Source organism: Sciurus vulgaris, assembly GCF_902686455.1.
Source record: "Sciurus vulgaris genome assembly, chromosome: 2".
NCBI classification, from domain to species: domain Eukaryota; kingdom Metazoa; phylum Chordata; class Mammalia; order Rodentia; family Sciuridae; genus Sciurus; species Sciurus vulgaris.
In genome coordinates this window covers 182,497,869-182,510,761 of record NC_136462.1, presented here as the reverse complement: position 1 = coordinate 182,510,761, position 12,893 = coordinate 182,497,869, and the positions used below count along the sequence as shown (strand labels likewise).

General features: G+C 49.6%; 1 protein-coding gene across 7 annotated transcripts in view; it reads right to left on the bottom strand.

The window, feature by feature from the left end:
• The window catches only part of DLGAP4 (DLG associated protein 4), a 178,581-nt gene that overhangs the window by 23,158 nt on the left and 142,530 nt on the right, over nt 1–12,893 (bottom strand). For 5 of the 7 annotated variants that reach the window (XM_079128146.1, XM_079128149.1, XM_079128147.1 and 2 more), the window contains one exon: nt 2,262–2,623. In XM_079128146.1, coding sequence (XP_078984272.1) covers nt 2,262–2,623 — 362 coding nt within the window. Of the gene's footprint in view, nt 1–30; nt 111–2,261; nt 2,624–12,893 lie in introns of all 7 variants that reach the window. The other 2 variants (XM_079128148.1, XM_079128151.1) reach the window with 1 other exon arrangement.

The window sequence follows — 12,893 nt, the reverse complement described above, 5'->3', positions numbered from 1 at the left end:
GGTGGGGTGGAGATGACTGGCTTTCCCTACTCTGAGGAGGGTGCCATCACATCGATCGCTTTGGGTCCGTTGTCGTCCGAGAGGTGGGAACCGTTCCTTCTAGTCCTCTCCTTTACACGCATCAGAGAGAAGAAAAAAAGGACAACGAAAGAGAAAGAGAACACACACACACACAAAGCCACAGCCGTTATCTGGTGTAGTTGAAGCTGGGGGCTGTCTTGAGGCAAAGATCACTCCCCCAACCCTGTTGCTGAAGCCCGGAGGGGCAGGCTGGAGACCCTGGACTAAGGGCAGACTGTGGACAGTAATATTGGATTTGAGAATTGCCACCAAGGCAAGAGCTAGTGAAGCCCTGGACACTGTAAGATGCCGTCCCTGGACCTTAACACAGTCGATCATAGGTAGGCCTCCTTCAGCATGAGCGGGGAACAGAGCCAACTCTGAGTCAGTATTTGTTTGCAAAGGGGAAGAAACATGGCAAGAGCAGTACCCTGGGACTGCCCATCTCTTCTGGGACAAAGGAGCCACCAGGCCAGCCCTCTCAACATGGCTTAAGAATGAGGGATCAGAGTGGCCTCAGAAACTGAACTGTCCAGTCACTTGGTGTCATGGACAGAAACAGGGACCAAGGGAGCCTTCTGGCACAGGGATGCAGCCAAATTTTCCCTTGGTAAGAGCCAGCACAGCAGGGGCAGCATCACTGTGTCTCCACAGAGCTGCAGTGACAGCATGGAACAGGGTAAGGCCAGGGAAAGGGACACCCAGGATGAGCCCAAGAACGAGAGTCGCTATTCTAGTGTCCTGTTTTGTGTGAAAGGACAAGGATGGTCCTAGTTCTCTTGGGCCTTCTGTGAAGGTAAGAGGATCTGGTTTGGCCAAAAAGAGGGTGGGCTGCCCAAAGATGGGTGTTTGGGACTATAGGCTACTCCAGGTTCCCAAGAATCCCATCTGGAGCGGCTGTACAAAGTGGGGCTGAATCCTTATGAAGAAGCCCAGCTCGACAGAGCCAGCAGGAGCACAGAAAACAGGAGAGTCTCCTGGTCCCCTTTCTTCTGTATATACATACAGGGAAACCAAAGCCTGGAGATGCCGTTTGCGGGGTACAAATCCAGTCAAGTGCAAAGAACTGCCCGGTAAACCACCTCTATTTCAGTCAATGCCCTGTGTCCATGTTTCTTCTGTATGCTAGTGTTTTCCCATTAGTTTGGCCACATTCACTTGCACAGGGGTGGTTGGGGAAATGGAAATCCCTGCAGCCCTAAGCCCCCGTGCACGTGACCTTGTCCCTCCTTGACCTATCCTTGAAGGCTTCCACCTCCCCCTGAGCTCTCTGCCCACTGTAGCCACCTCTCCCTCACTGCCCTGAGTGTGCCCTACTTTCTACTTTTGCCTGAAGGCCTAAGGCAGGGAGAGTCCTCTCACTTGACTTAGAGCAACTCCTGTGAACTATTGCGCAGGCCCAAGTGCCCTGCTCAGCTAACTGAAGATGGACTGCTGATGCTGGGTACATGCAGGAGGTTCCATGAGGCAGTGAAGGGGGAAACTGGTGCTCCGTCCTGCTGGTTGCCATGGATTTGAGGGTGCAGAGGGGTTTGGTTTCTGGCAGGGCCCTCTGGCTTGGGTCACGTGGCCCAGAGGAACCATCTGCCTGGACCATTTCCGACGGAGGGAGGCTTTGGGACCGGCATCATACTTTTCAATTTGACATGAGCCTGGTGCCTCAAGCCACCTACCTGTCCCCAAGGCCCGAGAGGGCTCTGGGCAAAGCTCCCCTTGAGCAACCCCCACAGCTCAAGGGCCTTGGGTCCTGGGCCTGTGACCCTTCGGTGTTAATGTTCCACGCTGTTCCCACTGCCAAGCGGGGCTATGGCTTCCGTACCCGAGCTGACCTTGGATTAAAGAACTGTTAGGCCAGTCCTGCCTCCCATGGGTCGGCTGGCAGGGCAAAGGGTGGAGTGGACAGACAGACAGTGGACAGCAAACAGTGGACAGGAGATGGCTGGCTGAGTGTAACTACATTCACTGGGACAACCCACCAGAGGAGCGGAAGCATGCCCATGCTGCAGACTCTGCGGCATGGGTAGGTGGATATGAGGAGAGCATGCCTATGAGTGAAATTTGGTTCAGCCACTTGGGGGAGACCCCCTAAATTGACAGATAAACCACCTTTCCTAGAGACCTAGTGGGCCTCCACCAGATGTAATTACACACAGGCAGGTACACAGAATGGACTGAGGACACAGTGCAAAAGTGGCCCCTACTTGTATTCCTATTGATGACAGTTTCCTTTTGGGGATGGCCTCGGAGTGAGTCTCGGAGCTGGTCAGCGTCCCTTGTTCACTCTTCAAAGCTGCATGTTTTGGAGGTGGCTCTGGGGCTTCAGGGGCTGGGGTGATTCCGCCCCGTGTCACACTTGGCGGTCTGGTACTGCTGTCCAGGCTGTCTGATGAGTTGCTTAGGCCTGACTGACTTGTCACCTCGCTCTTGTGGTCCTGGCTGTCCAGATAGGTGTCCTGGGCAGACTCGGTACTGCTCTGGACTGTGACTGAGATGAACGGCTTTGATGTGGTACGTGGAGGGACCGGTGGTGGGGTCTTCTTATACGCCACTAGGCATGATGAACCTGTAGGTGGGTGAGAGGAGAGGAGAAGGTGAAGCCTCCAACCTTCTCAAGCCCCTTCCACGGCTAAGACCCTACCTGACTTGGCGCTAGCTCTGGCCTCAGCTGTTCTCTCAGTGAGGACTTGTGGAACAAGAAAATGAGATCAGCAACAACCAAGATAGACACTCACAGGCCCTGCCCACCACCATTTGAGGTCAAGCTTAGGAGGGGATGCAATAGTAACCAAAGACACCATCCACCTCAGTCATGCACAAACTTATTATTCAGCTGGGACACAGGATAGATGGCCAATGCACCTAAGTTCACAGTGCCCCAAGGCTGGAAGAGAGTCTGACCCATGCCAGGAAGAGGTAGTGGTAACAGTGGAGCTCAAGACAGCTAAGGAGTGGTTAACTTTGCTATCCTCAAGGTCACTGAAACCTACTACGCCCCTTTTCACCCCAGCCCTTCCTTCTGTGTGGATGTTCCTTCCCATCTTTTCAAAGATGAACATACCCTTCAAGGCTCAGCTAACCCTTTTCCCATCCTGTCTTTATCGCTCCACCTCCTCCTCCTCATGTGAACACCCACACAACAATCTACCATCCCCAAGACTCCAGCATGCCTGGTCCAATTCCTTGTTCTCTACCAAGACTCAGGAAATCAGGAGCTGCCATAAGTGGGAGTCTGAGAACTTTCTGAATCACATTCCCAGCCCAGCTGGGGCATGGCACTCAGCAAGGCATAGGCTACCATGGCCAGTGTCTTGCTTTCCAGATGCAGTGCTGTCTGCTGCATCTGTGACGGCTGGCTCAGACCGCTGTCCTTTCTCAACACCTTGACTACGAGTGCCCTCTGCCCTGTGAGGATCAAAACAAGCCCCTGCCTGATCCTAGTACAGGGAACCAGATGAGCCCTGCCTTCAAGGGCTACCAGTCATAGAGATTGTGATGGCCCAATGGCAACCCACAAAACAAGGCCCCAGTGCCACAGGGGACACGAATAAGGGAGAGCAGAATCCTTGTTACTATGAGGTATCATTACACAAACCTATCAGAAAAGCTATAAGGAAGTGCCAACATCAAATGTTATGGAGGATGGAGACAGACTGCATGGTACATGGGAATTAAAACAAGAATGTTCAGGGCAGCTTTATTTGTAACAGCCCAAAGCTGGAGTGGATGATGGTTAAATGTACTGTGGTACAGCCATACCATGGAATACTACTCAGCAACAAGAACAAACGAATGATTGATATAAGCAACAATGTGGACAAATCACAAGCAAATTAGGTTGAGTGAAAAAAATAAAAAAACAAAAAAACAAAAACAAAAACAAAAAAAAACATCAAAAAAGTCCCATCCTGTATAATTCTATTTTTATAAATTTTTTTTTTTTTTGTACTAGGGATTGAACCCAGGGGTGCTTAACCACTGAGCCACATCCCCAGTCATTTAGTATTTTTGATTTAGAGACAGGGTCTCACTGAATTGCTTAAGGCCTCACTAAGTTGCTGAGGCTGGCTTTGAATTTGCTATCCTCCTACCCTAGCCTCCTGATCTGCTGGGATTACAGGAGTGCACCACTGTGCCTGGCTATAAAATTCTTGCAATGACTTAGTTTTAGAAATGGAGAAGAGATAAGTAATTGCCAAGGGTCAGGTGGGAGAACTCAGAGGAAAAGCTGATGGGATGAGCAAAAGAAAAATAGGTGTGGGTGTAACAAGAGGGACTCTCTGTGGTGATGGCCTAGTTCAGCTTCTTGATCATTACATGAATCTGCCTGTGTGATGAAATGGCACAGAATTAAATACACCTTCACGTGAGTATGAGAGAAACTGGGGAACTGCAAATAGGGTGGATTGTACCTATATCTATATTTTGGATGTGAGATGGGCCTACAGTTTTGTAAGATTTTACCATAGAGGGATACTGGGTAAAGATCAATACACAGGGTACTCTGTCCATGCCCCCTTTTCTGGTAACACACTAGGGATTGAACCCAGGGTCTCATACATTTTAGACGAATGGTCTATCATTGAGCTACATTCCCGGCCCTTTTATTACTTTTTAAAATTTTGAGACAAAATCTCACTAAGTTACAGAGGCTAGCTTCAAACCTGTGATCTTCCCACCTAAGTCTTCCAAGCTGCTTTACAGCTCTGCACCACTGCATGCAGTTAAAGGGATCCCTCTGCATTATTTCTTACATTGCATGTGAATCTACAATTACCAAAATATAAAAAATTTAGTTAAAAAATAAAAACAAACCATCCATCTGTCCTTCATCTAAGAGACATCTATGAAGCCAGGCTCTGTATTGGATTTCAAAAACTAATAAGTCCTCATCAGGAGAGAAATGGTCGTGAAATGAGAAGTTCTAAAATATCAGAAACCACAGCAAAAAGGCCCAGGGGGCTGGAAGCTAGGTCCTGTGCCCAACATAATCTGGAGGTGATATGTTCTGGGAGTTCTGACCCAGAACATTTCCCGTTTTGTTCACTTCAAATTTCCAGCCTTGCTTAGGCCTTGAGGAAATTCAGGGACCTCCCAGACAGACACACCTAACAATCTCTGGTTACCAATCTATACAAGACAGAGCATGGTAGGATAGCCCCATCTCTGGGTTAGAAAAGAAAGGCCACAGATGAGGCAGGAGGCAGGGTCAGGTCATCAGATGATCTTCCACAAGAGGAGGCAAACCTACTCAGAGAAGAAGAAAGTCTGTTCTTGGCTGGCCCTAATGCACAGGCTGATGGTCTAAACCTGGGTCATTTACTAAGCTGTGCCTAACAGATTTGAGGCTTTGTAACCTAAGATTCACAGAGATTCTATGAGGTGGGGATATCATTCATGCCCACTTTCCACATGGGGCACATGAAGCTCAGAAAAGATAGATAACATGCCAGCAGTTCATGGCAATCACATCTGTTTGACTATATAGCCACCTTATTCTGTTCCTCAGATCTTGGGCCCCTCCCAGCTGGGCAGGGGCTGTAGGTGTTTGAGGCCTTTACTGTGCTCCTACAGCTGGGCTCTGGGGCCAGCTGCAGGGTCGTGCCTGAGTCAAGATCTCACTGCTGGGGTAGGAAGAGCCTAAAGGCAGAGACTTGGTTTCCACGTCTGACTCTCCTCAGGCAAGCTCCTGCTTGCCCTCTGGCCTTTTCAGTATCCTCATCTGTTCAGTGGGCAGGGGTGGGGGTAGTTCTAACTGCTGGGTAACAGCACATCATATTCACGTAGCCCTGGGCAAACTCATCTTCCCATTCATTCTTTTTTTGGAACTGGGGTTTGAACCCAGGGGTACTTAACCACTGAGCCACATCCCCAGCCCTTTTTTACATTTTATTTTGAGACAGGGTCTCACCAAGTTGCTCAGGACCTCACTAAGTTGCTGAGGCTGGCTTTGACCTTGGCAACTCTCCTGCCTCAACTTCCTGAGCTGCTGGGATTATAGGCGTGCACTGCCACCATTCTTTCGTTCAAGGACAGGATCCCTTCATTCCCTCTTGCCTGAAGTTCTACCATTTGAATACTCCTTTGGTGGTAAGGGTTCAGAGGCCAGAGAGCAGCCCGAACCAGGAAAGCCTGATTCGAACTCCAGCTCTGTCATTTGCCAGCTGTGTGGCCCTGTCTCCTTGAAGAAGGGCATGACGAAATGGACTGCATCACAGAAGCCAGGCTCAACTTGGCCTGGGATTGGCATGATCCTACTGGTGTCTGGTGCAGAGGGAACTGGGCCAGATTTCTACCACTCCCCAGCTACTGGTTCTCTGACCAGCCCAGGGGAAATTCCTCCCTCCCCAAGAACTGGACATTTAGAGCAGTTGTTGAAGTCAACCACTCACTGTAGAGCCCAATGGACAGCACTGTTCACTGGGATTTCAGGAATGGATTTGTTTGACCTAGAAAGTCCCAAAGGAAGCAGGTTTTGGTGCTGGTAGTGGGGGGAGAGGCTTGCTGCATTAGATCAGAACAGTGAAGCCAGCTCCAAGTTGCTCAAAAGGAATCTGTCCTGTGTGAGTGCAATAATTACTGTAGGGCAACCAAAGCCTGGCTGAGGCTGTGTGATCCCAAAGTCCTGGTCTCCATCTGTGGGGTGGGGATAATATTGGCCATGAGGAGCAGTATGTGCGACGGTCTCCAGGATGTGGTGGGGAAGAGGCTTCCCTTCTCTCAGGAGACAATAAGACTACCCACAGTCAGCAGTCTGGACAGAAGGCGGAGCTCCAGCCACTCTCTCAGAGCTGACAAGGTCCAGGGTCCTGTGAAGCATGTAGAGTAGCCAGTCATTGGAAGGAAAGTGAACGGGTGAGAGGCCAGGTCAGATGCAGTAAAGGCCAAATGTGATAAGAGGAAAACTGAACTTATTTTGGATTCTGTCTCCTGGGGTATAGGTCACAGACAGATAAGTGGTGTGACTAAGAGAATTTGGGGGTGTGGGGCCTCTCAAGGGGGTGGGAATCTCTGCTCTGAGACCCACTTCCTAGGGCAGGGGTGTGGGGCCCTAACCTCATTCCCAGAGCCCACATGCAGGAAATAAGGCCAACACCTCACCCTTGGCCCTGCCAACATTCAATCCCTCTCTCCTCCCCGACTTCAGTTCCTTCTGTGATTGCAGTGTCAGTTTCTCTGGGAGTCCTCCCCTGACTACCCTTCTCTCTCCCATCACCCAGGAACCTCCATCAGAGCTCCCATCATTTATCAGCTCCTTTAAGAATCTGTTGCTAGGTACGGGCCAAGAGCAGTAGGGGGTGTGTGTGGTGAGACTCTGTCTTGGCAGAGGCCCAGGTTAATGACTCAAGCACAGAAGGCTGTCAATAAATATTTGTTGAATGAGAAAATTAACCTCATTATCAGTACAAAAAACACTCAGGTGCCAAAAAATCAAGATTATTTGGTGATAGAGAAGCCTCCCAATACTTCAGCATCCACAACTGCAGACCCACTCCAATTCAGAGCCCCTCTGGCTTGGTTCCAACCCGCCCATTTCTGCAGCTTCAAATTCTCCCTGCCCACCCCCTCAGCACGCTCCTTCTAAAAACACTATAGGCTCATGAGCCCAGGCCTTTACCTATGCACCTCTTCCTGCTGCTAGAACACTTTTCCCTGTCCATAGCACTTCTGTCCTTCTGCCAGCCTCTACCCCTGCTCTTTCTGGCCCAGACAGATCCTTTCTCTGTGTATCAGTTGGCACACTCAGTGCTGTGATCATGCCTCTGACTTAGCATGTTCCTTGGGTGTTGGTGGCCCAGTTCCTGGCCCAGAGGGCACACAGCCATCATCTGCCAATTAAACTTCAGAGGGAAGCTAGGCGTGGTGGTGCACACCTATAGTCCCAGATACCTGGGAAGATGAGGCAGAAGAATCTCAAGTTCAAGGCCAGCCTCAGCAACTTTGGAAGACCCTGCCTTAAAATAAAATAAATAAATAAATAAATAGGGTTAGGGATGGAGCTCAGCGGTACAGTGCTTGTCTAGCATGCATGAAGCCCTGGGTTTAATCCCAAGTACGACAAAAACAAGCTTTTAGAGGGAGGTAAGTACCCCAAGGACCCAAGATATTAGAGCTGGGAGGCCCCAATCCTCCAGGATGTAACTGTGCCCTGCCCTCTCTGCCCTAAGAGATGTTCTATGTGCTACAATTTACAATATGGCATGTGAGTCCAACTCTTTCTCCATTCAGTCTGGAAAACTTGTTTTCCTGGGATGCCTGGGTGTGAGCACTCCTGCAGTGTGACTGCTCCAGCTGGTCCTTGCACTTATTTTCAAAGATCCTGGGTGAAGCGCCTGCTAGGAACATAGCACAGAGAACCACCCACCCTGTGGGCTGCATACTTGCCCCACCCCTAGTCTCAGCCATGCAGGTCACTCATGCCAAGCCTCAGAAAGGAACCAGTTGCACCATGCATCCTCTGTTCAGTTTGTCCCTGGACCTAGACATCTAGTTCAGCCTTCCTGCGCCCAGTGCACAAGTCCTTACTTCTTCAAAGTAGAAGTTATCTTTGTCTCATTATTTCTCCCATCTGTCCCAAGAATTTATCCACCAATTTATCAAGTCAGAACAAATTTGTTTCCTTATTTTATTTTCCATGTCAAGGTGTGCAAGGTGGCCAAACAAGAGCTTCAGGAGTAGCTGTGACTCCATCTCCCAAGGGATCTGGAGGACATAGCAGCCCCAAGAAGCTGATCCTGCAAGTGCACTGGAGACAAGGCTGGACTTGATCCTGAAGCCAGCTTGGCATGCTGGCTCCCAAGGGTCTGAGTCTGGCAGGGGGCTAAAGGAGAGGGGTCCTAAACTCCTCAAGAGGAGCACAGCCACAATGTGAGAGCTGTGGCAAAGGGCCTTACAGAGAAGGCAGGGGCCAATTCTAGGCCCACATGAGTGGAAAGGACTGGCATCAGACAGAGCCAGGTTCCCTCACCTCCCTATGCTACCTCTGCCAGGCTTAGCAAAGGGCTTGTTGGAGGAAGGGTCCAGGGCCTGTTCCCCCCCCTACCTAATAAGAAGCCTATCAACCATGCAACTAACCCAGGTGATTCACTTGTGTGCTATGGTAAAAAAAAAGAAATCAAGGGCTTCCACCCACCTGGTTCCAAATTCCTCCCTCCATCCCTGTTTCCTCCCCTCAAAATGGAGGAAATTAGGAAAGAACTGCAAGCAGCTAGGTCAGGATCAGGTACAGATGGCCCTCTCAGAGCCACTCTTCTGTTGACAGCCCCTCTGTTGCAATCTGAGCGCCACCCCCCTCACTGTGCCTCAAGAGTTAGCAACATTGAACTGGCAGCACCTCTCTGGCCAACACCCTCCCAAGTTCATCTAGGGATCCTCCACTGCTCCCCCAACCTGGCTCTCCCCAACTTTGCTGCCCATCCTTCCCTTTCCTGGACTACAGTCAGCCTCCCCTAGACCTCCCTACACAATTCTGCTCCCAGGCCTGCCAACTCCAGTGCTGCCCTTCCTGTCCCTCTACCCTGGCCAACTGAGGAATCCAACCATATCACTGCTTTGCGTGAAACCTTTTGATGGTGCCAGTGGACTTGGAATTATGCTTTTCCCACTTCTGAAATACCTCTTCAGGGAGGGTATTCAGGGCCTCCAGAATCTGTACCTGCCTTAGGCTCCAATGTCTATAGAACAATAGGTTACACAGGCATCATAATGGTGAAGATGGCCAGCCCTGTCCCGTGATGCTTGCACAAAAACCAAGATGCAGTCCTATTCATGATTCGGACGATAACAGCTGACCTTACTGACTGGAGCCAGGCCTGGGCAAGTGCTTCCTGTACAGTTGATCCTCATTATTCGTGGACTCTGTACGTGGGAATTTACTTACTTAAATCTACTTTCAACCAGAGGACCCATGTTTGAGGGGCTTTTGCAGTCATTCACACACACTCACAGCTGAGGTAGAATAAGGTGACACTCCACCTTTTCGCTTCAGCTTTCATACAGTAATTCAGTGTCCTTCTCATGGTCTATTTAGTGCTACACTTCTCCCATTTTTGTGGTTTTGTTATCTCTTTAAAACCTCCAAGTGTATTGCTGAAGTGCTGTCTAGTGTTCTAAGTACAGAAGGCTGCAATGTATCTTACGGAAAAAAGTGTGCTAGACAAGCCTCATTCAGGCCTGAGTCAGTGCTGTTGGCCTCAAGTTCAATGTTAAAGAATCAGTATCATATTAAATAAAGAGTCTTTAAGCAGAAACACCTATAAAACAAGGTAGTGATTTGCTGGGGCAGGTGACCAGAGGCTTGCAGGGACCCCATACTAACCATGGGAGCAATGGTTTGGTATTCGCCATGACTTTATAGAGAACTGACTTCAGCTGTATGCTAGCTCACTGAGTCCTCAAAACCATGACCTACGAGGTTCTGTCACTGTCCCATTTTATAGAGTGATGAAGTGATTCGGCCTTATCAACTCCCAGCAAGGTAGTGTTAGGCTGGGGCTTGAACCCAGGCTGCCCAAAGGCTGAGCACTGGGAGGGTCAAGGGGCAGCCTTGGAAACCCACAAAATGGGGTGTGATACCCAATGTACTCTGGGAAAGAGCCAAGCAGATGAAAGATGTGAAGTGTCTGTAATCACGGGGTGGGCCCCTGCCACTCATGTTACCACGACTTCTGGATGAAGGAGCATGATCACCTCCTGGGAGAAAGTCTGGGGCCTTGTGGTGAAGGGATTTCTGTGAGCAAAGTAACAGCAGCCCAGGGCATGGGAAGACATGCCTAGCAGGGCACAGCATGGCCAAACGGAACTGAGGCAGTCTAGCTGGTGGAGGAGAGCTCGGGACCAAGGCAAGGAGAGCAAGAGAGGGCTGGCTCTTTTCAATCAGAGTCCTCGGCTTCTTGGGATTGTCTGTAAAATGCGAACAGAGGTAGCTTCATCTTGCCCATAGCAACCCTCTTAAAGTTCTGCCAGGTTGGGCTGTGGTCAGAAGATTTTACAGCATACAGGCCTTGAAAACAGTGAGGAAGATGTTATCTCCTATCATCTCAAAAGCTCTAGTGTACTTGGCAGCTCTGCAGGGAAGTCCAAGGCCATCTCAAGCTGAGAAAATCCAGAATGAAAGTGAATCTTCTCCTCCCCCACATCAGCCTTGCTCTCCCAGGAGAGGGGACCTCTTGTACTCAGCTACGCATTCCAGAAGTGTGGGAATTCCCACCCTTCCCCCATTGGCAGCTCATCCCCTTGCCAGGAAAGCATTATTATTACAAGAGGCCTATAGCCTCGGCCCTCTCGCCCCCACTTATTTGTGGCCTGGCTTACCCACAATCACTCTCTGAATCCTGAAGTTTTTGCTTTTGTTTTTGGCACTGGAGACTGAACCCAGGGGCACTTCACCACTAAGCCACATTCACAGTTCTTTTTATTTTTTGAGACAGGATCTCTCTAAGTTGCTTAGGGCCTTGATAAACTGCTGAGGTTGGCCTCAAATTTGCAATCCTCCTGCTTCAGTCTCCTCAATTGCTCGGATTACAGGTTTGTGCCACTGTGCCCAGCTGAATCCTAAAGTTTTTTTTGAAATATTTTTTTAGTTGTCAATGGATATTTTATTTATTTATATGTGGTGCTGAGGATTAAACCAGGGCCTTACACTTGTCAGGCAGGCACTCTACCATTGAGCCACATCTCCAGCACCGAATCCTGAAGTTCTTAAAAGTGCAAACTGGACTACTTCTTCCCCTTCTAAAGCTCATTCCCACTTCATGCAGAATAAAATCCGCAGTGCTTACCTCAGCCATCACAGGAACTGGTCCCTGCCTGCCCTCTCCGGCCTCTGCCCTTGTTCAATCACAGCAGACTCTTTGCTGCTCCTAAAATGCTCCAAGTATCTCTCACCTCAGGGCCTTTGAGCCTGCTGCTCCCTGTCTTCTCATCTGTGCAGTCTGCCTCTTATCCTGACCTCAGTTCAAGGGTCCTATCTTCAGTGAGGCCTCCCTGACCACCCTGCCTACGGCTGTTACTCTTTGTTTGAGGATCCTGTTGTTTCATTCATGCATCGATCATGTACTACTTCTCTTGTCTTTTCTCTCTCCTCTACCAGTTAGGGAACCTGAGAATCTAACATAGTCCCTGAGGGCAAGGTCCTTGGGTATCTTACATTACTATCTTTTCCCAGCACCAAGCCCAATACGTGGTAGGGCTCAGTAAATTGAATGAATAAACAAATATCTATGTGACGACTGAAAAAGAGGCTTGGGGAAGCAGAATGATTTTCTCCTGGCTGAGTTGGAATCAGTAAGGCCCAGGCCAGGGTTCTGAATTCCCTTCAGCTCAGATCCCAGCGCACACTCACATACCCCCACAGGAGCACAATCTGATAGGAGGTAGAGCTTTGAATAACTCTACCTTAAGCTGGGCAATGAGGCTATGGGAATGAGAGCTCAACAAACGCTAAGCAATGGGGTGTCAGGAATTATCTGAAAAATTGCCATTCTTGAAAGAAAATAAGTGGGCTTCCGGCAACACTCTGCAAGCAAGAGGTATCATGTGCACAGATTGAAAAGAACCGTTAATGAGCCAGTCCTGGGCCAGGTGTGACTTTATCCACCTGGAGACAGCTCCAGGAGAAGAGGTAATGATCCCTGATGTTTTATAGATGAGAGAAGAGGCATTTCACTTTTAGGAGTGGCAGTGCAGAAAGCTCTGTTTTGTGAGGCCAGGTTGTCAGGTCCTAAAGTCAACAATGGCTACGGTGGACCATGTACTTGGGTTAGGGCTGGCAACCCTTCTGGGCCTTGGTGTCCCCAGCTATAAGTAAGTGGGCTGACTTTGAGTGGGGCTCACAA